The sequence below is a fragment of the Dromiciops gliroides genome, chromosome 4, assembly GCF_019393635.1.
Source record: "Dromiciops gliroides isolate mDroGli1 chromosome 4, mDroGli1.pri, whole genome shotgun sequence".
In the NCBI taxonomy this organism is placed as follows: Eukaryota; Metazoa; Chordata; class Mammalia; order Microbiotheria; family Microbiotheriidae; genus Dromiciops; species Dromiciops gliroides.
Genome location: NC_057864.1, coordinates 166,135,594 through 166,162,570, shown reverse-complemented (window position 1 = coordinate 166,162,570; position 26,977 = coordinate 166,135,594). Strand labels below are relative to the sequence as shown.

Genomic DNA, 26,977 nt, shown 5'->3' with positions numbered 1-26,977 from the left:
AACATGGGTAAGTCACTTAATTTCTCTGAGCCTCAGTTTCACAATGACACAAGGTTAGTAAGGAATAATGCAGTCAAATGTGTTTTTTTTTGTTTTTATCTGGTTATTTAGAAATGCCACTTTTGTTTTATACTTAATGGTTTTATTATAAAATCTACCTATGGTTTCTTTTTTTTTTTTCCATGACACATTTGTAACTTGAAGTCCCAAAGATAATACGGTTCAAAGGTGAGATTTTAAACTTAGGTCCTTTGCTTCCATATCTTTTGCTGTGTGGACACTGGGCCAAACTCTGTCTCTGTCTCTGCTCTGACTGGGAATCTATTATCTCTATTGTGTTATTGAATAAGTGGAATGAAGTATTCATTGTTACTGTTTATGAAGTACTCTGCTGAGCTCCAGAGTTAAAAATAGAAAATCAAAATCCTCTTCTTAACAGTCTCATTTTATTGCAGTTGATTCTGTGGGCTTTCTTGTTATAACCTCTGAGGCTATACAACTTACCCTTGACATTCAAGTGCTGACATGTTCCTCTAACTGAGCAATTGTTTAGAGTGTTGTTTTGGATGAGGATACTACTATTCAAAAGAAATATCAATATAGTTTACAAAAACTATACTGGGGGCAGCTAGATGGCACAGTGGATAGAGCACCAGCCCTAGAGTCAGGAGGACCTGAGTTTGGTTCTGGCCTCAGACACTTAACACTTAATACTTACTAGCTGTGTGACCCTAGGCAAGTCACTTAACCCCAATTGCCTCACCAAAAAGGGGGGGGGGGGAAGAAATTATACTGACAGCTCCCTGAAGTTTGTGGTAAAGGAATTTGGCCTATAGGTTAATTAATTAATTAATTAAGGCTTGGAAAGAAAGTAAGTTTGGTTGTGGATGTGTTGATGTGTTCCGTAGGTATGCATTCATTGTATATGCACATTCATATTAGATAAAACAGAAGAAAACAATAGTATGAAAGCTATTCTGGATGCAAGTTTTTGTTAATTCAAGTTTGACCATCTGAACCAGCCACTTTTAGTTAGATTTTTTAACATGACTTTTTCTCCATCTTCTTACTCTATACAACTTTAATTCAAATAGTTTTTTGACAATGGTTATTGAATAAGAATAAGGTTTTTTTCCACTGTTTTCAACAACTATTTCTTTTCATTTGTCCCTCATAGAACTCGTAGGAAAAAATGTTCTGCTCGAAGACTTGGTCTCCAGAAACTGTGGGAATGGTGTTTAGGGCTTATACAGATGAGTTCTTTACCATGGAGAGTTGTAATTGGTCGCTTAGGAAGAATAGGGCATGGAGAATTAAAAGGTAAAAATTCGGTTTCTAATTTTTTAAAAACTTCAAATTAAAGTAACAATTCACCTTTACATCCCAAAATATAAGATGGAAAGGCTTTTCCCCCTTATAATTTGCTCATGTAGTATTCCACTTTGGGCTTGTTGTTACTGTTTTTTAACTTTTAACTCACCCACCAGCATTTGTGCAGGTTCCTACTTTCAAACATCCCTTAGAAATTGGGTAGACACACTCCAAGATAAAATAATAATAATAAGAATGATAAGACCATACCAAGTTCGGGTTATTAGCTCCTTCGTTTTAGAGTAATGAATTAACCCATTAAATGCTTCTTTTTTCCTTGTTGTAAATTTTATTACTCAAGTTAATATTATAATCATTGATACATTGCTTGCACACTGTTTCTTGAATGTTAATACCCACAGATTGGAGTTGTTTGCTGAGTCGCCGCAATCTGCAGTCTCTTAGTAAAAGACTAAAAGATATGTGTAGGATGTGTGGTATATCTGCTGCTGACTCTCCAAGCATTCTTAGTGCTTGCCTGGTAGCAATGGAGCCTCAAGGATCTTTTGTTATTATGCCAGGTTAGATATCTTGCTTATATTTGAATTCTTTACTACTTTCCTGTCATTAAGTTTATAAGTGTCCAAAAAGTCTTAGTGCACAGTTTAAAATTACATAAAGATTTTTGGAATACCGTTATGTTATGAGACTGTTCTGCTTTTTGCTAATGGAGAAAATTTTATGGTTTTCTTTCAGATTCTGTGTCAACAGGATCTGTATTTGGACGAAGTACCACTCTAAACATGCAGACATCTCAGCTCAATACCCCACAGGATACATCGTGCACTCATATACTTGTATTCCCTACTTCTGCTTCTGTGCAAGTAGCTTCAGCCACTTACACCACTGAGAATTTGGACTTGGCTTTCAATACAAACAACGGTAAGAAAAAGAAAACAATCAGACTTCTTCTCTGGTAGGAAGGGAGGGTCAAAAAATCTATCACACCCCTAACCCCTGAGATTTGGAAGGGATAACTGTATAAACACAAAATGCATATAAATAGGCCCCAATCTGTAGATACTGTAAGTTTGAGTGGTTACCTCACCTTTTCATAGTGAAGACCTGAGTCTGCTTAAATGTGTTCTATATTATAGGTATGTGATAATAATCAACATTTATATAGAGCTTTCTTATGTTTATTTTTACATATAATATCTCATTTGATCACATCTAGTGAGGTGGATGGTATTATTGTCCCCATTTTCCAGAAATGGGAAAACTTGAAATATTAAGTGCCTAGGATCAGATAACCAGATGTTATCTGATTATTATCTGATGTTTTGTTTTGTGGGGCAATGAGTAATTTGCCCAGTGTCAAGTGTCTGAGGCTGGATTTGAACTTGGATCCTCCTGAATCCACTGCTTTATCCACTACCCACCTAGCTGCCCCTAGATATTTCTAGAAAAAAACAAGTATGGAATTTTTATGATTTTCCTCCCCCCCTGTTTTTTCTATACAGATGGAGCTGATGGAATAGGTATTTTTGATCTATTAGACACAGGAGATGATCTTGACCCTGACATCATCAATATCCTTCCTGCATCCCCAACTGGGTCCCCTGTCCATTCTCCAGGATCTCATTATCCTCATGGAGGTGATGCTGGCAAGGTAACCACTGTAATAGTTTGCCATATGGATAACAGACTTGTTTTTTATTCATTCTTCTCATAGTGCTAAGGAAAAGTTACAAGCATTTGTTTAAAATTTTAATGTTAATACTAATGGTATAGTAGACTTTCTCAGATGCCCAGGATAGTCTTTCAAATACCGAAATTACTGAAATTTTGTAAATTTTAATAGGTAATCTTATCAGATTAAAAGAAATTCACATGATCCATAAGTGAAAATATATATTTTATAATAACACTGTAAATCTGTCATTTTGTGACTTCTGCTACATGTGATTGTTTTCACATAATCTACACAAGATGCATAGAAGCATCTTTACATTCTGTATCTCTCAGAACAGCACTCGGGATGTCTATATGTTATACTTCATTCTTGCCACATCTTCTTTTCCAGTCATATTTCATTAGTTTCTTTGTGCTATTTCTCATGCCATAAGCAAAATTGTATAGCTTCCTTCTGCCCATATACAGCATTTCTGCCTTTTTGGCACTTTGGAATCTTAGCCTTATAGTCTCTGAGTAATCAAACCATATGGCATCAACAGGAAAATGTTCAAAGGGTTGGAGTTTATGATGAGGAGTGTTTCATATTGTTACATGTACTAGACAGTTTCCCAGATGCAATCCAAAGAGCCACAGCAAACATCATAAATCATATTGTTTTTATGTAGCTGTTTCTTTGTTATTCTCAGAGAAATTCAGTTTTCTTTTGTCCATTCTAAAGGGTCAAGGTACAGATCGGCTGCTTTCAACAGAATCTCATGATGAAGTAACAAATATTCTTCAGCAACCGTTGGCTCTTGGTTACTTTGTATCAACTGCCAAAGCGGGTCCATTACCTGACTGGTTTTGGTCAGCATGTCCTCAAGCACAACATCAGTGTCCCCTCTTTCTTAAGGTATTACTTTTTTTTTGCCTTTTATGGAATGTTAATTGATCATTTGGGATATAGGGACAGAAGTGTGCTAGACTACAGGGTGGGAGTTGATGGTTAAATTTTCATTGCAAGCATGAGAACTTGAACAAAAGGATAAAAAAATGTTAATGCAGATTAAATTTAAATGTGTGTACTACATATATTTTGGGAATGAGAAGCCAATTAAAACATTTACTAACACATCCACGAGTGGGGTTACCATATTTTGCAACATAAAATTTTTTAATCCATTTATTTTTTTGACACTGGGTACTGATGCCTAATTATTGGTGGCCGACTCATTATCTTCACATTCCTCATGGTGGCAAATGCCACCCATACCCAGTCACAGCAAAGATTTTTAAAGCAGTTTCTAAATAATGGTGTCATATTTAGACTCAGGATTTCTACCTCCAGGCTTGGCACTCTTTTAGAAAAAGGAACTAACAGTTCTTTCTCTGGTTTGCATTTTTCATACATCCTTCTGATAGCATCCTGCTCATTTCTTTCACAACTGTATTGCTAACTGTATTACCCTCCAGCCTATTCCCTCCCCTTGATATTAACTCTATTTTCCATCTTCTTTCACCTCAAAAGTGTTATGCTTTGGGGCAGCTAGGTGGCACAGTGGATAGAGCACTGGCCCTGGAGTCAGGAGTACCTGAGTTCAAATCCGGCCTCAGACACTTAACACTTACTAGCTTTGTGACCCTGGGCAAGTCACTTAACCCCAGTTGCCTCACTAAAAAACAAACAAAAAAAGTGTTATGCTTTTTACTGCCCCCTCTCCCAATCTGCCCTCCCTTCCTTTGCCTTTCCCACCTTATCCCCTTCCCCTCCCACTTTTTTTTTTTGGTGTCTGAGTGTCTGAGGCCAGATTTGAACTAAGGTCCTCCTGAATCCAGGGCCTGTGCTTCTACTGTGCCACCTAGCTGCCCCTCACTCTCACTTTTCCCTCAGGGCAAAATATATTACTATACCCACTTGAGTGTGTATGTAATTCCCTCTTTGAGCCAATTTTGATGAGAGTAAGGCTCACTCACTCCCAGTCCTTCCCCATCTTCCCCTCCACTCTATAAGCTTTTTCTTCTTTCTTTTTATGTAAGCTATGTTACTACATTCCACCTCTCCATTTCCCATTCTTCCAGTGCATTCCTCTACACAGTGGACAAAGCACCAGCCCTGCATCCAGGAGGTCCTGAGCCCAAATATGGCCCCAGACATAAGCCACCCCACCCTGCCTGCCCCACAAAAAACAAGGATAAGCAAAAAAAAAAGCAAAAAAAAAAAAGTGCTTTACAGATATCATCCATTCATATTCCTTTCAGCTGTATATAGCAGCGCACTTTTTTTTTTTAAGTGAGGCAATTGGGGTGACTTGCCCAGGGTCACACAGCTAGTAAGTGTCAAGTGTCTGAGGCCTGATTTGAACTCAGGTACTCCTGAATCCAGGGCTGGTGCTCTATCCACTGTGCTGCCCCTAGCATTACACTTCCATCTATTTTTCCACTATCCATCTAGCTGCCCCTAGCATTACACTTTTTAAAAAGGGTAAATAATAGCTGCTTTGTTTTCTTTATTTTCATCAAAATTAGCCAGTGTCATACCTAGATAGCTCCCATATTGAGTTTCATTATGAATCATTCCCCTCCCCTGCCTCCATTATTTGGTTCTCATTACATCTAGTACCAGCATTTTAAGAAATTTATTTTATATATGGTTTTAGTTCAAAACAATTGTTCCTTTGTTTCTATGACACAAAAAAATTTAAGAATCCTTGACCTAATGGATTTGAGCTCTAGAATGCAATGTAACAACCACCAAGAAACTATTCAGATTCTTTTGGTATGCTGAAATTTATTTGCATTGAATATTACCTGTAGGATTGTAACATATCTATCTTCTTCTAGTAATCCTTAGTGACAATGTCAGCACTCTTGGTTCAGAATAAATTAGAGCTTTACTTTTAATGTTAGTTTTCTTAGGTTGTACCCTTTCTTTCCACCCCTTCCAGGTTCAGGGCCCTGGGCAATAAATAAATCTACGTAATATGGCATTATTGACTTGAAAACAAAAGTGGGTCATCTCCTGGAAGATTAAAAATATTGTACTTGAGATTTGATCTCTAGTGATCATTACAGTACATTTTGAAGCTAAAGATCTAGGCAAGTTGATCATTATAAAATTACAGAAATCTTTGTTCAAACTGGTTGCCTTATGATTGGGAAAAGAAGCAAATAAAAAGATGGCATCTCAATTTCCTCATCATGCCACATGAGGAAACCAAGCATTTTTTTCTTTTAGCAACTCCAATTAATTGTATATAATAAACATTATTATTTAATAATATATTTCAATACAGAAGAATAAACACAAAGCCAATTAATTTTCTTCAAATCAGTTTTGTTGCATTTTCTTTCCTAGGCCTCTTTGCACCTCCATGTGCCTTCAGTGCAATCAGATGAGCTGCTTCACAGTAAACACTCCCACCCACTTGACTCAAATCAGACTTCAGATGTCCTCAGGTATTGCCTTTTCTTTTCTTTTTTGAGTTTTTTGAGGCCTGATTTGAACTCAGGTACTCCTGAATCCAAGGCTTGTGCTTTATCCACTGCGCCACCTAGCTGCCTTTTCCATTAAAGTAGAAATTTTATTTTCCTCTAGTGACTTTATATATTTAAATTTTGTTTAAGGGAGTTTTGGTTTTGGAAGTTCATGTAGAAGACCCTTTATAAAGGAAACTTTTGGATGACTCAGATTAAGTACTTCTTCCCCCTTCCCCCTGCCCCCTAACTAGGCTTAAGATGCTTTTGAATACTTCTCTCCCCCTGTTGCTTAATTTCACATTGCTTTGAACTTCAGTTCAAAGAGATGGCATGATTTTTAAATACTGCATTTCAAGTGAAATATGACTCATGAAGTTTATTTGTTTTTCAGGTTTGTTTTGGAACAGTATAATGCACTCTCCTGGCTTACCTGTGACCCTGCAACCCAGGACAGACGGTCATGTCTCCCAATTCATTTTGTGGTGCTGAATCAGTTATATAACTTTATCATGAATATGCTGTGATCTTCTGGACTGTGCAAGAAAAGAACAAGGAAAAGGGATTTTATTTCATTGCAGGACTAAGTTATAATCTTCTCAGTGCAAGTCATTTGTGATGGGGTATCATTCTTCTTACTTCAACAAATATTGTTTTGACCTGGGGGGAGGGGGCTGTAACCCTACTGTTTTTCACTGATTATATACCGAACTCTTTAGGATTATGATGATTGATCATACAAAATGTATTATAACATTTTAGTAGCAAAAATTAACCTTTTTTTTTCCAGTCACAGTATTTGTGAAAGTAATGAGCCATAGTGCCCAGTCATGTTAAATGAATATTAAAAGCATGGAGAAGAGACACAAGGAACAATGAGTTCAGCATATGGCTTCAGAACATCAAGATGTTCTTGTATTGGATTATAGTACCTAGTATTCAAAAATGCCTGCATCTTATTTATTGTAAGTTTTTAAATGTATAAATTGTCTTATATTTCTTAACCTCTTTTATAAAAATTTTCCTAGAAGGTTTATACTGCCTTCTTGCTTTAAAGCAATTGGTCTAAAATATATGTAATCGTCTTAATTAAAAGTTGCAGTAGGGTTGCTTTTAGAGTATTATTTTTTTGTAAGGGGGTGGGTGGGACAGTAAATTTGTATTGTCTTGATGTACAGTTTAATGGGGATAGAGGGGGGTTAATGTCCATGCCATTGTGTGTGGAGGATTTACAGCTAAGCTGTAGTTGCAGAGTACATGTACAGTAATGAAGTTCACTGTGTTTATAAATTGAAAAGGTACCGGGTCTTACAGCATTTTATATATCACACCTTTACCAGAGTAACATGATGGCAATATACAAGTGATATTGTTAGGTGGTTTAACTTGTAGTGAGAATAAATTTAATTCTTCAGTTATATTTTGTACTATGGTTCAGGGCTATGACTAATATTTCAGGCCTTTTCCAGTAATAGAAATTTAGTGTTTATGAAATATTTGCTACCTGATACTGATATCCTGATGTTTAATTAGTAATTTTTAACATCATGTGAGTCACAGTTTCAATGCCAAGATCTAGGCATGCTGATGTTCTGTTGACATTATCTCCAGGGTTTTTACTATAAGGTTGAAATTTAGCCCAGCTCTAGCCATTTTACAAATATTTTTAAAAGCAGTCACTCTTGTTTGTTTTTTTTTTGTTCTTGTTGTTGTTGTTTTTTTTGTTAAGATCAGGTATGCGTGGGTGTGTGGGTGTGTGAATGGGGGTGGGGGGGTGCGTGTAAGCAAACTGTGGTGTAAATAGATTCTCAGTGAATTCTGGTATTCAGACTCTATTCCACTAGTGAAATAACCATTTTCTAAACTTCTTAAACCTGATTCCCTTTGCCTTTTTATTTATTGAATTTCCTTGGTTTGGAGGTGGCAGTCCCAAACACTAGAGTCCATACTTTTTCATCACACAGCTCAGAGAAGGTGCATGCCAAGGAGGTTCTCACCTCCCTAAAGAAGGGACTTGAATTGGAGGGACTTTAATTCACCCCTTCCTTCATCACAACTCTTTCCACCCCCCTACCCCCCCTTCCTTTTTGCACATGCCAAGATGATGGCTGCAGTTTTGCAGCCTTCTACTCCCTTGAAAATCCCTTCTACAGTGCTGTTCACATGAGAGCCCAGTAGCCTCCGATTTGGAGGTAGGACTGACTTGATTCCGTAAAATGCCGCCTAGTCTACCTATTTCTCGGAAGCAGTCTGGTAAAACTCCTGTTAGTGCACTCACTAATCCTCTACAAGGACAAAATCACTTGTATTTACTTACAAAACTCCAATTTGTTTTTTTTTTTCCCTGAAACTCCTATTTCATAAATACAAAATAACTATCTGAATTATCACTTTAATATGAACAACCTATCTTCTTTGAATTGTGTATATAAAAATAATAGCAACTCTTGTTTTTGTACAAAGAAAATGTTCCATTGATGGCAAAGGTTTTCAGTCATTTCTTCAAAATAGTGCAATCCAGATGGTCAGCTTATTTTGATATTGAAGTGTAAAGATTACATCTCTGCATTAATTTTTAAATTATGCTAACACAATACTGAGTCAGTTGGGCATGTTTTGTTCTGTAATTTTTTTTAAAAAACTTGGCTGGGATTTGAGGGAAAAGAGGCTAATTTGGAATTTCCAAAAGTACCCCTTTTATATTTTAAACTCAGCAATGACTGTCTCTATTTCCATTGTTGAAATTTATTAGCCTGAAGTGAACACACCTCCAGCTTGAAACCAGGTAGAAGTAAATTTTAAACTCTTTGACAGCGATTTTTCTACTTGTAGCCATAAGAAGGAACCAGGTTCCTATATAAAAGACCGGGAGCATAATAAACAGTTCAATTTATATGGGCTAAATATTTCCCAAACATAGGATTTGCTGATTCCATCTCTTCACCTCTCTTCTTCCCAATGTTCTCCATTCTCCTCTCTCTCTCCTCTCTCCCCCCCCCCCCCAACATGTCAACTGAAAGTCAAATTTATAATAAATAGCCATTAGGAAAGGTCAGGAGACCCACTTCAGAAATTCAGACTTTTATGCAGGATGATGGATCTGCTTGACATGATATCCATTGCAGGCAATGGACACATTCAAACCAGCAGCAGCAAGAAGCATGCTAAAGTTAACCTATTTGGCTTACTTTTAAATAAAATATTTCTTACCTGTTGAATCAGTTTTCTCAATAGTGATTAACATTCTACCCCTAGGGTGGTAATGACTAATTTATTATACTGACTTATCTACAAAACTGTCACAGATGGGTAAGAGCAGTTTTTTAAATGTACAAGCTAAATATTAGTTTGTACCAATGGATCATCAACAACTTGAATCCTTGTTCATTACAGTGCTCATATCTGTGTTCTGTGCAGTTGTCCATTAGGAAGCAGGGTGGAAGTTCAGTATTTGGGGATTTGAAGCGATAGTTACATAATGTCTGCTTCCAGCCAGTCAGAAACATCTAGCCATACTTTTCTTATGCAAGCCATTCAGTTATCAGGACTGTGAATTAACACTGTATGAATAAATTTCTGTACACCTTATTGTTTGGCCAGATGGCCACCAAGTGTACTTATGTGTAATCCTTAAATTTTAAAGTAGCTGTAATTTTTAAATCTTTCTAAACTTTTCTGAAACCACTAAAATTAAGCTCTTACTACTTAGTCAAATATCCTCAGCTGTATTCGTACTCAATTGTCAGTATGGCACAGATTACTGTATTAAAATATTCTCCTTTCGTCTTCATATTTACCTTCTGAGGTAATTTTTTAACTTAATGTGTTACTACAAAGATTTGCAGATCTTTAATCAAGCACTATGTTAATACTGTAATATCAAAATACTATGTCGCATTATTTAAAATGTTCAAATTGAATAGATTAAAAGGAAGTTTTTAAATGCTGTTGCATCATATAATTTGCTACACAACCACCTATGGCATCGCATATCAGTCTAATACATTTAATGTTACACAGAAGTTAATGCTTTGGTCTGGGTTTCCTCTAAAGAATTTAGTTTGTCTAAATTAAGTAAAAATGTTCTTGACTTTTGTTTGCCAAGACAAAATATATCAGCTGGATTTGCTTTTTGGTTTTTTTGTGGGCCCAGAACTCTGGTTCAGATTTTTATTTGTGTGTTTTCTCTTTCAGTGGAGTATTAACTAACAAAACTGGATTTGGGACCTAAGATACTCCTCATGTTGACTTTTTCATGAAGTTTTAAAATAGCTTTAGATTTCAAGGTAAACTGGATTTGCGGACCTTAAAGTTATGGGTTTAAATTGCAGATTGTGACATCATTACTGGACATGTCAGCAGCATCATAAACCCTCTCTCAACAGCCGGGTCACTTTAATAAGGGGAGTTTTTAAGTTCTTATTTAGCAATGACATTTAATATGGTCCAATTGTGTTTTTTTAACATGATAAAAGAGAATAAGGAACAAACACTATTGCTGCCGAATGCCATAAACACTGAGTTGTACAAATTGTGATTGAGGAAATGAAAAAAGGTTTATACTTTTTAAAAAAAAAAAAGAAAAAGAAAAAGAAAAAAACTTCAAATGGAATAAATTATTCATGAAGCCTTCATTGTGGTGTCTCATTCTATTGACCATGTTTCTATCTCGAGTTCTTATGCAAATATAAGGAAGCAGCTATTCGTAACACTTCATATAAATGGAACATTCTAGAAAGTATTTAAGTTCTTAAAAACAATTTTACAGCTTGTCCATCTCTGAAGTATTCGTTTTGAAAACAACTTCTAGATTTTAAAGTCACATGTATATACATTTGTGTTTGTATATACGTACATTCAAATATGTTCGAGACCATTACCTGATTTAGTTGAAGGTAAAATCATTTAGAATCAACACATAGCCTTCTTCCAGTTTCTAATTTCAATGAACTGGCCCAATGTGTTTTGCATACATGAAGTGTGGGGCATAAGAAAATGCAGTTGTTTCTAACTCATGCTGCAAATTAGCCATGTCCAATCTTTGGACTCTTTCTGTCTTTTTTTAAAAAGCTGATCAAATGACCATACTTGGAATTTGTTGGCTGTCATATTGAGGTAGTTACTATGAATGAATTTTTTTAAATTAGTAATTCTTTAAAACAAAAGGTATGTAATGTTGAAATTGGAAAGTATACAGTGGATAATGCTGCCTCCTACGTTTTACATCATTTTTTGATCACTGACAATTTGCATTGCTTCTGGTTATTTCTGCACTTCTGCAGTACCATATATTTAAATAAAAATGACTGAATGCAATATGAAGCTTTTTTTTTGTATTCACTTATAGTTGCAAACTACCTTCCTGTAATTCCTGTAATGTAATTTTTACTTGAAAGCGGAGTAACTTGCTACTAAGGGATTATTTATCCAAATAAAAATACTTTTTGTAACTATAATCCAATTAAACATTCCTTTACTTCAGAAATTTTTCAGTTGGGTATAGCTCCCTCTGCTCAAGGAATGAGTAGTAGAAAAACTGGGAGTCACTGCTAGCAATGTTTAATACAATCCCATTAATGAATAAGTAGACATACAATGGGAGATGCATTTCATTTCCATGAAACCTGAAAAAAGCAACATGGAAAGTTGCAATTGAATGCATTGATGGCTCAGACTTTCTTAAGCTCAAAGTGTGCAAATTCTTTTTTAAATCTTAAATATAACCATTTCAGAATAAATATATTCATTCCCCTTTTCAGCTCAAGCAGTTCAACAAAGCCAGCTATTTCAACTTTCTATATGCAACGTGGTATACCCTGTAAAGAATTGTTATTTGAGGTTTTTATGACCCCATCTTTTGGCTAGAATTTAAAAAAAAAAACCTCAGTGCAGGCACCGGCCTGGGGCTCTGCAAACTGCAAGGTGCTCTACCTACTGATTGTAGCCATTGCCATGGCGCTGGCACCTTATGTCATCACCACTTGCCTATGCCTACATGGGACTAGCAAATTTATGATTGGCAGCCTAATGAGGGCAGTCATGTGACTGTCAGACCGGTCAGCCAATTGGCTGGGGGCTGTGGTCAGCCTGGGGTCTGCTGGGAAGAAGGGAGGTTTGCCGCCATTCTAACTTGAAGCTGGAAGGCCACAGGACGCTACTGTATGTTCTCAGCTGATTCCTGGGCAGTGGTGTTGTTCAGGTGGTATAATTTCCTTTCCCTTGATCCTACTGATTCTGTTTGTTTGTTTTTTAAGTTCGTTCTTGTTAAATCCTGTTTTGAGAGAGGCTGCAGGTCTCCTTCCTTGCCCCAATATTGCGGCGAGCCACCTAGCTAACACTCCCCAATTAAAAATTGGTCCCTACGACCCATCTAATAGTCCCAATTATACATAAGAGAGGGTCAGTTAATATTAAGTGCCTGTTATGTCAGGGGCACTGTGCTTAGTGCTAGGGATATAAAGAAAGCAAAAGAATGCCTACTCCCTTTTTTTTTACATGTAAAAGCAATTTTTGACATTTAAAAAAAGTTCCACCCCTCTCTTCCCTCCCTGAGAAAGTAAGCAATCTGATATAGGTTATACATGTGCAATCATGTAAAACATTCCCATAATGGTCATTTTGTGCAAGAAGACAAAAAATGGAAAAAAATGTGCTTCAGTCTATTCAGATAACATTTTTCATCATGAATCCTTTGTGATTGTATTGCTGAGAATAGCTAATTCACAGTCTCTTTGCAAGGGGGGGGGCAATGAGTGTTAAGTGACTAGGGTCACAAAACTAGTGTCAAATGTCTGAGGCTGGATTTGAACTCAGGTCCTCCTGAATCTAGGGCTGGTGCTTTTATCTGCTGCACCACCTAGCTGCCCCTTCGCAGTTGTACAGTATTACTGTTAATGTGTACAATGGTCTCCTGGTCTTGCTTACTTCACTTTGTATCAGTTCATGTTTTTCCAGAATTTCCTAAAATCATGCTGTCTTATAGCACAATAATATTCCCATTACAATCATATACCACAACTTTTGGATACAGCAATGCTATTGCTGGACAAAAGGATATACAGTTTTGTAATCCTTTAGGCATAGTTGCAAATTGCTCTCCAAAATGGATCAGTTCACAACTCCCAACAGTGCGTTAGTGTCCCAATTTTCCACATCCCCACCAACATTTATCATTTTCCTTTTTTGTCATAGCCAATCCATAACTGAAGTGTGTTACCTCACAGTTTTAATTTGCATTTCTCTAGAGCATTTTTTCATATGACGTGGGTTTAGGACATAATCGAGGTGTTAAGGGACTTAGCTAGTTGGCAAGCTTAAACTTTATATCAGGATGGACACACCTAAGAAGTAGGGGAAGGTTGAATTCTATATCAGGAAAGTCAGGCATGGCTACTACCTGAGCTAGGAGACAGATAATCATTCCAAAAGAAACATCCCTATACAAAAGGAAAAAAGGACCCACGGGTACAAAAATACTTACAGCTGCTCTTTGTAGTGGCAAGGAATTGGAAATTATAGGGATGCCCATCAACTGGGGAATGGCTGAACAAGTTGTGGTATATGAATGTACTATTGTGCTGTAAGAAACGATGAGCAGGAGGAGTTCAGAGAAACCTGGAAGGACTTACGTGAACTGATGCTGAGTGAGATGAGCAGAACTAGGAGAACATTGTACACAGTATCAACAACATTGTGTGTTGATCAACTGTGATGGACTTGACTCTTAGCAATACAGTGGTCCAAGATAGTTCCAAGGGACTCATGGTGGAAAATGCTCTCTAAATCCAGAAAAGAACAGTGGAATCTAGATGCAGATTGAATCATACTATTTCTTTATATTTTTCTTTTTTGAGGTTTTTCTCTTTTGCCCTAATTCTTTTATAGCATGACTAATGCAGAAATATGTTTAATGTGATTGTACGTATATAACCTATTTCAGATTGCTTGCTGTCTTAGGGGGGAGGGAGGGAGAAAAATTTGAAACTAGAAATCTTATAAAAATATGTTGAAAATGATCTCTACATGTAACTAGAAAATAAGAAATATCCCACCCCTCATTCAAGCTTTCCCCACCCCAAAAGGGAACTTCCCATTGTCAGGTGGTCACCTCATCCATCATCCTTTATAAAAGCTTTGGCCTCCCTTCTTGTCAAATGCCTCTAAACCATTTTCTCCCCAGGAAGGGAAGCGTTCTTGGTCACTTTTTCCAGTGCCCAAATAAAAGACCAGTTTATTCTAACTGGATTGTGTTGTAATTCTTTAAAAATGAATACCTAGGGGCAGCTAGATGGCACACTGGATAAAGCACTGGCCCTGAATTCAGGAGGACCTGAGTTCAAATCCGGCCTCAGACATTTGACACTTACTAGCTGTGTGACCCTGGGCACAATTGCCTTACCAAAAAAAAGGAATACCTAAGGGACTCCCAGCCCTTATTTCCCCCATGACAATATGATAGTTTTGATTTCTTTTTCTGAAAAGTTCATATCCTTTGACCATTTATCAATTGGAGAATGACTTAAAAATTTGGAGAGTTCCTATTCTCATGGAGGTTGCAAATCCATTGGAGACAATATGTCAATAATTATGCACCAAATAAGCTATATGCAAGATATACTGGAAATAAGAGGGAAGGCACTGAAATAAAAGGGATAAAAATCGGAAAAGGTTTCTTTTCTTTAGAAGGTAGCTAGAACTTGAAAGAAGCAGAGACAGATGAGAAGGGAGAATACATTCTAGGCATGGGGAACAAACAGTGAAAATGCAGGAGTTGGGAGGAGTATCTTCAAGAACCTCAAGGAAATCAGTGTGCCTGGATTGAAGAGTACTTGGGGGGGGGGGGAATGTATGTAAAGGGTGTAAGGTGTAAGAATACTGGAAAAGTAGAGAACCAGTAGTTCTCTACTGGTTACAAAGGGCCTTTAAATATTTTTATTATTTGTTTGGCCTTTAAAGCCAAACACATTTTTCTATTTGATCCTGGAGGTAATTGTCAGCTTCTTCCCCACCCCACCCCCTCACCCCCCGCCCCAATTTCAGTGACTTTTGCTTTGGGAAGATCATTGGCAACTGAGTGTGTGATGGCCTGGAGTAGAGACTGACCAGCAAGCTATTAAAGTAGTCCCAAATGTGAGGAGGTGACCTGCACCAAGGTGATGCCAGTGTCAAAGGTCAGAAGGGAGCATATACAAGAAATGTTACAAAAATAATCCAAGGAAATTGATAAGATCAAGTCAAATAGTAGAGAAGACTGGGGGCAGCTAGATGGTGCAGTGGATAGAGCATCAGCCCTGGATTCAGGAGGACCTGAGTTAAAAATCTGGCCTCAGATACTTGACACTTACTAGCTGTGTGACCCTAGGCAAGTCACTTTGCTCTGCCCAAAACGAAACAAACAAAATGGTATAGAAGACTGAAACATACCTCAACTGGTGCCAAGATTGGTCATTATAATAACATGACATTTAGCTTTGGTTTTGGTTTTTTGGGGTTTTGGTTTTGTTTACATTGTCGTAGTGTATATTGATTGGTTTGCTAGTTCTGTTTACTCCATATAAGTTCATATTGGTTTTTGCCAAGCTTCTCTGAATTCTACACATTTGTCATTTTTGTGGTCTAGGAATCAATTATGTTCCTGTTCCACAATTTGTTTAGTCATTGGGTAATCATTGGCTATATATACCATTTTATGGGGCATTTAGTCTAGTGTTTTACCACTCTAAATTAACTTGATGAACTTTTTGTAATCAACAAAGATTAAGTTTTACTAGATGCCAGGCAATGGTCCTAAGTACTACAGACACAAGGAAAAGTCAAAAAGAGTACTTGCCCTCAAGCAACTTGCATTCTAATGAAAACAAAATGTAGGTGCAATACAGAAAAGATAGAACATTGCTTTAGGGAAGGGGATAAACATTAATTAAGCATCTGTTATGTATTAGGCACTGTGCTAAGTGCTTTCACAAAATTACTTCACTTGATCTTCACAATAACTATGAGGTAGTTGCTATTTTCCCCATTTTACAATGGAGAAACCGATAAAGTGGCTTACCCAGTGTTACATAGCTACTGTCTAAGGCCATATTTGAACTAGGGTTTTTCTGACTCCAGGCCCAGTGCTCTATCCAATGCCCTACCTACGGGCAGCTACCATTTTGGGGACCAGTCAAGGACATTAAAATTTGAGCTGTCTTAAAGAAAAACCAAGGATTCAAAGAGGGAGAGCAATCCAGGTATGATGAAAGCCAGTGTAAAGGCACAGATAGATGGAGCATTTTTTTGTAGGGAACAGTAAGTAGGCAAGTATGGCTGGACCATAGAATAATTTAAGGCATGAAATATAGGAAGGGGAGAGGTTATTAAGAGAACTAGAGTAATAACAATGAGAATAGAGGACAGATGCAAGAGGTGGTCTAAAGGTAGATGTAGTAAGATTTGGCAACTGATTGGATATGTGAGTTGAAAGTGAGGACTCAAATGACACCAAGACATTAAACGTGGAAGTTCCAAAATGGAATATGAAATAATGTCTGAAGAGCAATAGAGTTCAGGATGCAGCTTTGGTTAACCTATCCTGAAAATCTGAGCTTAGCCATACGTGACAAAGGTAGACATAAAATAAAAAGAGGCATTTGAAAACATGTTAAAGAAAACCAGAATATAAGCAATTATTTGCTTCTTGAACACCCCAAACAAGAGAATTGCAAGAGGAGTGCACTCTTCTTTGTAAATGTACATGTAGTAGCAGGCTGGTAGGTCTGAGTCCAGTTAGAGATGCTCTGGCCCTGAGGGGGACACTATGACCTTGGAGAAATGTGGTTGATTAGCTTTTGGGGGTGGGTTAGAAATTACTCTTTCGGGGCAGCTAGGTGGTGCAGTGGATAGAGCACCGGCCCTGGAGTCAGGAGGACCTGAGTTCAAATCTGGCCTCAGACACTTAACACTTACTAGCTGTGTGACACCCTGGGCAAGTCACTTAACCCCAATTGCCTCACTTAAAAAAAAAAGAAAGAAATTACTCTTTCCTTGGAGAATCAAAGTAGTTGATTAACCAGGTAGTGGTTGGTAAAACGGATAATAAAGCAGCCACCCAGAAAGCTGGGCTCCTTGAATTTGCAACATGAGCTTAGTTGGGAGCCAGTTGTGTTTGCTATGTGATTAGGACCAGGTAGTGACAATAATCTCAAATTAGAAATGTGGAATTTTTATTATTCATATATTCAAATAGCTAATATCGTCATTTTCAAACTGTTGTAACTTTTCAGTCTTAGGTCTCTAACCCCCAACCCCTTCTTGCCTCTATAAAATTGTCATCTTCTTCCTTGTTTGGGGAGTTGAAGTTAGGCTTCTTCTCCCAGCCATACCTGTATGTGCTGTCTGATTAAGGAACATGCCATAAACCTGTACCTCCCCGGGAGTCGCCTAGGCTTCTTCTCTCAATAAGAATACAATAGTTACCATTCAAATTACACTCCTCCAGACCTTTTTAAGGAAAAAGGTCTCCTCCTCCTCCTCCCACAATCCCCAAACAAAATCACATGGTTCAGGGAAGCTCTGAGCTGGTATGGAAATTAGGGTCAGGAATACTACATTCTAGTTAGCTAGTTTTTGCTTGTAGAATGTAACCCTTGAGTAATGGGACCAGTGATGAAAAAGGGGAGCATCCATTAGCATTAGGGACTAGGCTTTAAAACAACGGCCTTCAAGCCCCCGTGCTTTGCAACCATCAGCTGCACACCGGTTGCCTATTCTCAAAAGAATGACAATAAACAAACCTTTGTCACATCAATGCTGAGTTCCAGAGAATTAATGAGCAGGAGTCATTTTCCTCACAATTATGTTATGGGAGTATTATGGGCCATGGTTACCCCAAAAGTTGTCTGGGGAGATCAAGGAATTTTTTCTTTGAAACCCCAGGAGTTTTCCCCTGAGATCAAGGAAGCATCTCCTTGAGCTCAACCAAAGGACAGACACACTCAAAAGAGAGAAGCAGCACCAGATCAAACTGAGCAAGTTTGAAGACCACCACCCGACATTCCAGTCCTCCTCACCACCTTGATGAGGTAATCCTCTTGGGTGTGGCTACACCAGGAGAGGACAAAAAAACTGCCTATCAGCAGACTGCTTGGACCCACTAGAATAGAGTTAACACCCATCACCAGATTGCCCAAGACCCCATCATCAAACTACCCCAACCCACCACCAGACTACTTCCAACCCACCACCCAATAAGGGACATTTTACCCATGCCATCTTAAGGGTGCTCCCCAAGCTAGTTGGGGAGGAAAGTCTTTTTTAAAACACTTCCTCCCAGCTAGTTTCTCTTGTACCCCAATAAACCTGTTCTTTTATTCCTAAAATAGGACTTGTGCAAGAGTGTAATTCTTTACAGAGGAATCCTAAGGACCCACATGCTTTCTCCTCATATCAATTACATAACAAAAAATGTTTGTCTTTTTTTTTTTTTTTGAGGCAATTGGGGTTAAGTGATTTGCCCAGGGTCACACAGCTAGTAAGTGTCAAGTGTCTGAGGCCGGATTTGAACTCAGGTCCTCCTGAATCCAGGGCCGGTACTTTATCCACTCTGCCACCTAGCTGCCCCTTGTCCCTCATTCTTGAAGACCAATGACATCAGGAGAGTGATGTCTTGACTTGCAAGGGAATTGGATTTAAGTGAGGCAGAGCTGTGCAAAGTCATTAGCTTCACTGTCTTCCAGAGTCATCAGGGTCCAGTGGCAAGAATAGTCAAGACTACTGATGGTGGGAGACCTTGGTATTTTACTTTAACTAGGTCATCTATTGTCTCTTTATTTTTTTCGGGTCAATGAGGGTTAAGTGACTTGGGAGACCTTGGCATTTTTAAGCTAAGATCTTTCCTGAGTCTCTAGTCTAAGGTGATGCCCATTCAATAATTAAAGGCATGATATTGCTTGTTGTTCATTCTAGAAGAGGATGATGATATCAGGAAGGTGATGTCATGACTTGCTATGAATTAGATTTAAATGAGGCAAAGTCACCAGCCTTCACTCTCTCCTCTGGAGCCATCTGGTTCCAGTGGCAAGATATACATCAGGACAACTGGAGATGGCCCTGATGCAGTGGGAGACCTTGGCCTTTTAAGCTAAAGCCTTTGATTAGTCTCAGTTTACCCCTTTTACCTAGTCAAAAAACAACAGATTGGGGAAGGGGGGCAAGAATCCTCAGGGTTTCTGGAAAAAAGAGAAAATTGTTATTTAGGCCCACTCTGAGCCAGCAAAAGGCCAAACAGTACCAAAATGAGGCCTGGGCAGGGAGCTATTGTTGGCTAATCAATGACAGCCAGTGGTTCTTAGAAGACATCTTGCAGGTGAACCCTAAGACATCTTTTGAGCTTTGGGCAAACAAACTTGTATTCCTTTGAACAGAGCACCTGCAGGTAAGGGTGTGATTCCCTATATGGAAAGAGGGAGAGAATGGGAAAGGAAAGGAAGGGAAAGCAAAGGAGGAGAAAAGGGGGAAAAAAAGGAAGTTGTGTTACCCAATTGGAGCCGGTCCAGTCCCCAGTTGTACAGCTGTTACTTGAAGAATGTTGATTGTTGTTTGTCCTTTCTTGAAGAGTTGAAGTGGGCCATGACATCAGGGAAGTGATGTCATGACTTGCAATGAATTGGATTTAAGTGAGGCAGGCCTGTGCAGTCACCAACCTTACTGTCTCCTCCAGAGCCATCTGTGTCTAGTGGCAAGCTATATATCACGATGACAGGAGATGACCCCCAAAGAAAAGATAAGAATTTAAGCAAAAGATGGTTCAATTTGCCTTCCTAAAAGAATCCATCTGGGAGTTGGGGCAGCTAGGTGGTGCAGTGGATAGAGCACCGGCCCTGGAGTCAGGAGTACCTGAGTTCAAATCCAGCCTCAGACATTTAACACTTACTAGCTGTGTGACCCTGGGCAAGTCACTTAACCCCAATTGCCTCACTAAAAAAAAAAAAAAAAAAGAAACCATCTGGGAGTGGAAGACCCTCAGAGTTTCTGGCCAAAACAGAAATAATTGCCATTTACACTGAGAGGCATCAAAACCCAAACAATGAGGCAAGAGAGCCTTGGGCTGGGGCCTATTATATTGATCTTTAAAGAAAGCCAGAGTGATTTGAGTTTAACTGCATAGTCAAGTAGCTTCCTTTGAATTTGAGTTAATTGTCCTAGTGTTTTTTTAATGATAGAATAAATAAGGAAGAAAAAGGAAAACAAAAAAAAATTTATAAAAATCTAACCCTGAAATCTCAAGGTACTAGCTGGTTGGGTCCCCATGGGGCAGCTACTACTATTCATGGATTATTTATCCTTAATTCTCCAAGAGGAACAATGACATCTGGAGGGTGAAGTGTTGATTTACAAGTGAATTGAATTTAAGTGAAGCAGAGCTGTGCACAGTCATTGGCCTTGTTGAAGAAATTGATTCTGGCCACTTCTATCAGCCTCACTCCTTCAAAATCATTAGGGTCTAGTGGCCCCAACAGAAACTAAAAAGAAGGGGGCAGCTAGATGGTGCAGTGGATAAAGCACCAGCCCTGGATTCAGGAGGACCTGAGTTCAAATTCAGCCTCAGACACGTGACACTTACTAGCTATGTGACCCTGGACAAGTCACTTAACCCTCATTGCCCCATCAAAAAAACAAACAAAAAATAATTTAAGCAAACTTTTTTTTTCCACACAATATTTCTCCCAATTACATGTAAAAATAGTTTTCAACATTCATTTTGTAATATTTTGAGTTACAGGGGCAGCTAGGTGGCATTGGCCCTGGAGTCAGGAGTACCTGAGTTCAAATCCAGCCTCAGACATTTGACACTTACTAGCTGTGTGACCCTTGGCAAGTCACTTAACCCCAATTGTTTCACAAAAAAAATAAAATAAAATAAAATAAATTTTGAGTTACAAAAATTTTTCCCTCCTTCCCTTCCCTCCTTCTTCCCCAAGACAGCAAGCAATCTGATATAGGTTATTGTGAGAAAATGGGTAGTTGTCTCCTTTCAATAAGGATATAACAGTTGATCATACTTCTCCTGACCTGTTTGTAGGACAAAGGTCTCAGATCCCCTCCTCCCCCTCAGGCTAACAAAATCACATGTCTCAAGAAGCCCTGTTCTCAATAAGGTCCGCTCTGGAGTTGTATCCATATAAGGAAAAATAAAGTCCACTCCTGAGTTATGCCTATATAAGGAAGAGGGATGGGAATACTGTGTTCCAATTAGCTAGTTTTTGTGTGTAGATTGTAACCCTTCAGTAATCGGACCAATGATGAAAAAGGGGAGGGTCCATTTGCGTTAGGGACTAGGGTATAAAACAGTGCCTGTGAGCCCCATTTCTTTGCACCCATTAGCTGCACACTAGGGTGCCTCCTCATGAGAAGGAAATAAAAGAGTCTTTGTCACATCACTGCTGAGTTCCTGAGAATTATTGAGAAGAGGATAGATTTTTCCCTCACAGTTATACAGTACAATCATGTTAAACATATTTCCACATTAGTCATATCATGAGAGAAAAATCAGAACAAAAGGGAAAAACCACAAGAATAGGAAAAAAAGTGAAAATAGTATACTTTAATATTCATTCAGACTCCATAGTTCTTTCTCTAGATGTGGATAGCATTTTCCAACATGAGGCTTTGGGATTTGTCTTGGATCATTGTATTGCTGAGAAAAGCTAAGTCTATCATAATTGATCATTGCACAATGTTACTGTTATTGACTATACTGTTCTGGTTCTGCTCACTTCACTTAGCATCAGTTCATTTAAATCTTTCCAGGTTTTCCTGAAATCTGCCTTTGAGAAAATTTTTAAAGGACAGTTAGTACCCAGACTTCACAAACTATTCTCAAAATTTGAGAAAGGAAAACACCTCACCAGAATCCTTTTTCTAGACAAATATAGTCTTGATACCCAAACCAGGGAAAGCTAAAATACAAAAAGAAATCTTTAGGCTAATATCATTAATTTTTTTTTTTGGTGGGGCAATGAGGATTAAGTGACTTGCCCAGGGTCACACAGCTTGTAAGTGTCAAGTGTCTGAGGCTGGATTTGAACGTAGGTTCTCCTGAATCCAAAGCCAGTGCTCTATACACTGCGCCACCTAGCTGCCCCCAGGCTAATATCATTAATGAACATTAACTCAATTTTAAACAAAATCCTATCATATTACAGGGAATTATCCAAGAAAGTATTCATTCAAGTGGAATTTATACCAGGCATGCAAGGATTGTTCAACATCCCAAACCACATGATTATGAAATGGGCTTAGAATAAGTCAGAAGAAGTTTCTCCTATGAGAAGCAAAACCAAAGACGACCAGATAACAGGACAGACATATAGAGGAATCAAGGGAATATTAGAGTTTAGATAGACCAAATAGATATCAGGACAGATACACCTAAGAAATAAGGGGAGAAGTGGATAGAGCACTGGTCCTGGAGTCAGGAGAACCTGAGTTCAAATCTGGCCTTAGACATTTGACACTTAGTAGCTGTGTAACCCTGGGCAAGTCACTTAACCCCAATTGCCTCACCAAAACCCCCCCAACAAAACGGGGGAGGGGATTTGGGGGGGGATAAAATTCTATAGCAGAAAAGTCACTTAGGTATGGCTACTACCTGACTACTGGAGCTAAGAGACAGAGATAACCCCAGAGGTCAGAACCATCATTCAAAAAAAAAAAATCCCCCTGACTCTCAGGAATATGACAAGCATCCAAGCTTTCTCCATCCCACCCCCAAAAGGAACTATCCATTTTCAGGTAACCACCCCATCTACCCTCTATAAAAGCTTTTGTCTTCCCTCTGTTCTGGGAGGAGAATGCTTGGGCCCTTCTCTCCAGAGGTTGTTTTTGACTTACTCCTTGGTTACTATTTTAATTCTAATTTGACTGTGTGCAAGAGTATAATTCTTTACAGAGAAATACCTAAAGACCCCCACCACCTTTCCCCCATAACAATTATCTCAATAGATGCAGAAAAGGCTTTGACTAAATGCAACACGATGCTAAAAATCCTACAAAGTATAGGCAGAGACCTCTTTTCAGTATAAAAAAAAATCTAGGGGCAGCTAGGTGGTGCAATGGATAAAGCACTGGCCCTGGATTTAGGAGTACCTGAGTTCAAATCCAGATTCAGACACTTGACACTTACGAGCTGTGTGATCCTGGGCAAGTCACTTAACCCCCATGGCCCCACCAAAAAAAAAAATCTGGCCTCAGACACTTGACACTTACTAGCTGTGTGACCCTGGGCAAGTCACTTAACCCTCATGGCCCTGCAAAAAAAAAAGAAAAGAAAAAGAAAGAATAGGGGGAAGAGAGTTAGGGTGGTAGGCATAGAGGAATGTTTTAGGAAGATTCAGAAGTTGGAATGATGGTGACCAATTAAGCTGACTCCTGAACCAGATCAATAAGTCAACCAAAAGATCCGAGCTACTGAGGTAAGGACTCACTATTCAAACAAAAATGCTGTAAAAACTGGAAAGTAGTCCATTCCAATATATACCAAAGAGATCAAAGAAATAAGAAAATAACCCCCATGTTAAAAAAAATTCATAGCAGGTCTTTTTTATAGTAACAAACTGACCATCAATTGGGGAATGGTTAAACAAATTAAGGCACAGGAATCATAATGGAATACTATTGTGGTATAACAAATAATGAAAAGGAGAGATTCAGAGAAATCTGGGAAACCCAGTATGAAATGATGTATGTTTAAGTGAGCAGAACAAGGAAAACAATTTATTCAATAGCAATGATGTAAAGATAAACAATGCAGCAAGCAATGATTCCAGGAGAATAATGATGAAGCATGCTATCCACCTCCTTACAGAAAGGTGATGTAATATGATGCCTATGCATATGTTACAAGGATTTTGTATTTCTTCCCTCTCCAGCCCAATTCTGGAGAGAGAAGAGAGAGGAAGAGGAGGCTATTCATTGGGTATCAGACAAGAAAGTTAAAAAAAAAAATGTCGGGGCAGCTAGGTGGTACAGTGGATAAAGCACCAGCCCTGGAGTCAGGAGGACCTGAGTTCAAATCTGGCCTCAGACACTTTATTGGTTGTTGGAGGGGATATGGGAAAGCTGGGACACTAATCCACTGTTGGTGGAGTTGTGAAAAGATCCAACCATTCTGGAAAGCAATTTGGAATTATTCCCAAAGGGCTATAGAATTGTGCATACCCTTTGATGCAGCAATATCACTGCTGTGTTCTATATCCTAAATATATCCCCCCAAAGAGAAAAAGACCTGTTTGTAAAAAAACGTTTATAGCAGCTCTTTTTGTGGCGGCTAAGAATTGGAAATCAAAGGAATGCCCATCAATTGGGGAATGGCTAAACAAATTGTGGTATATGATGGTGAGGGAATATTATTGTACAATAAGAAATGACAAGCAGGATGACTTTAGAAAAACTTGGAATGATATAGGAAATTATATATTGGGAAATGAGCAGAACTAAAAGAACACTGTACACAGAGACGGCAATATTGTTTGATGAAGAACTGTGAATGTCTTGATCATTCTCAGCAATACAATGATCCAAGGCAATCCCAAAGGACTATTGATGAAACATACTATTCACCTCCAAAGAAAGAACTGATATTGATGGAACAGATTGAAGCATGCTATTTTTCACATTCTTACTTTTTTTTTTTACATTTTTATGACTTAATTTGCTTGTAAAGAGTGACATACAATGATGTTTTGCATGATCATATATGTATAACACATATCAGATTGTTTGTCACCTTGGAGAGGGAGGAGGGAAGGGAGAGAAGGATGGATAGAGATTGGAACCGAAAACTATAAGTAAAATAAAAAGAAAATGAAAAGAAAAAAGAAAAAGAAAAGAATAGAAATTAAATAAAAACTCAAGGGGAAAGAATTGAAGAATAAATAGCTTAGAAGGGAAAATGTTAAAACGTGTCCAAAGAAAAAACTACATAAAAACTAACATAAAAGAAATGAGTTACTCGGTAGAACAATAAAAAATATAAGAACAACTAAAAGATCTAAAAACAGAAGAAAATGTAAGATAGCTGATATAAACAGTTGACCTGTAAAACAGATCAAGGAGAGATTATCTAAGTATTATGAGAACCAAGGTCACATTATTAAGGACCAGACTTCAGGACTTGAACACAGGTCCTATAATTTTAAATAAAGAGCTCTTTTCATTTAGGCTCCACTCTAGAAGGAATTTTATTGTTAAGATAATGGCAAAAATCAAAGCTATACATTAGAGTGCTATACCAGAAATATGCAAGATAGCAAGAAGTAGCATATGTTACCCAGGTATTCTGGTTTATCTATTGCCAAGAAAACACTGCAACATGATTATGGGTACTTGGGTTTAGAGGGAACAAATGAACTAATAAACATTTTTTCCTGATTCCAAAAGCAACAAATATCTTAAAAATGTATGAGACTTAATATGTTCAAAGAAAAGCTCCAATTTATATCCATAAGTAACAAGAAGACATATGAACCTATATATACAGAATTTTTATCTTCCAAAGGTAACAGAAAAACATACACAGTACATTGTGGTGGAAGAACACTCAACAAAAGATGCACAGGAATACCCAACTAGAAATCAGAAACTTCTGTCAGATGTTAAGAATCTCTGAAATATTTTCCTGACACCCTTGCCAAAGAATATAAGGGACTTACAAGGGGCAGCTAGGTGGAGCAGTGGATAAAGCACTGGCCCCGGATTCAGGAGGACCTGAGTTCAAATCCAGCCTCAAACACTTGACACATACTAGCTGTGTGGCCCTGGGCAAGTCATTTAACCCTCATTGGCCCACAAAAAAATAAAAGAGAGAGAGAGAGACAAAGCAAACTACCAAAGGAAGACTTGGCCTTGTCACAAATGATTACCTCTAAATACATACCTTACAGATTTGAGGGGGCCCATCCTGAGCAGGATGAGGGCATTGAAGTTTAAACAGAAAGTTCAATCAAGTCAATATATGGCATTTTAACATATGTGTGTATATGTATGTGTATGTTTGTATGCATGCCAAGAATGATACCAAAGGTTTCCCACCTTCCTCTTATGATTTGGAAGCAAGAACCAAATTAGCACACAGAAATGTATTTTAGGGGGTCTCAAAAAATGAAGACCTTGTGACACATAAATCTGAGAGACTGAATTAAGAAAAGACACAGTAATCAGGTTAATTGTCTATATCTTCAATAAAGTAGAAGTTTCACTAAGAGAGACTGGTGTTCAGGGAACATAGGAGAGAGGACCCTTGGAAAACCATCCCACAGAAAGTAGTAGAAAGATGGGACAATAAAGAAAATAGCTACAAAGAATAATCATCAACACCATATACTGCAAATTAGGAAATTATTAAGATACAATGAAGACAAGAGATTTAGAATCAGTTGCAGAGAGATTGCCTGGGCTAGATATTAACTTGGATGACAATGATTCAGATGAGGAAAAAACTAAGGGTTCCCACCAAAAGGGTCAGAGAAAGAGCTGA

The 26,977-nt window shown here is 38.1% G+C and overlaps 1 protein-coding gene across 2 annotated transcripts in view; it reads left to right on the top strand.

The window, feature by feature from the left end:
• The window catches only part of MED13 (mediator complex subunit 13), a 65,441-nt gene extending 54,345 nt beyond the window's left edge, over positions 1-11,096 (top strand). Inside the window, exons 24-31 of one of the 2 annotated variants that reach the window (XM_044000397.1) lie at positions 205-228; positions 1,178-1,320; positions 1,734-1,892; positions 2,068-2,253; positions 2,835-2,983; positions 3,728-3,901; positions 6,344-6,444; positions 6,857-11,096. In XM_044000397.1, the coding sequence (XP_043856332.1) occupies positions 205-228; positions 1,178-1,320; positions 1,734-1,892; positions 2,068-2,253; positions 2,835-2,983; positions 3,728-3,901; positions 6,344-6,444; positions 6,857-6,989 (1,069 nt within the window). In that variant the 3' untranslated portion in view covers positions 6,990-11,096. The remainder of the gene's footprint in view (positions 1-204; positions 229-1,177; positions 1,321-1,733; positions 1,893-2,067; positions 2,254-2,834; positions 2,984-3,727; positions 3,902-6,343; positions 6,445-6,856) is intronic. The other variant, XM_044000398.1, reaches the window with a different exon arrangement.
• The last annotated feature ends 15,881 nt before the right edge of the window (positions 11,097-26,977 follow it).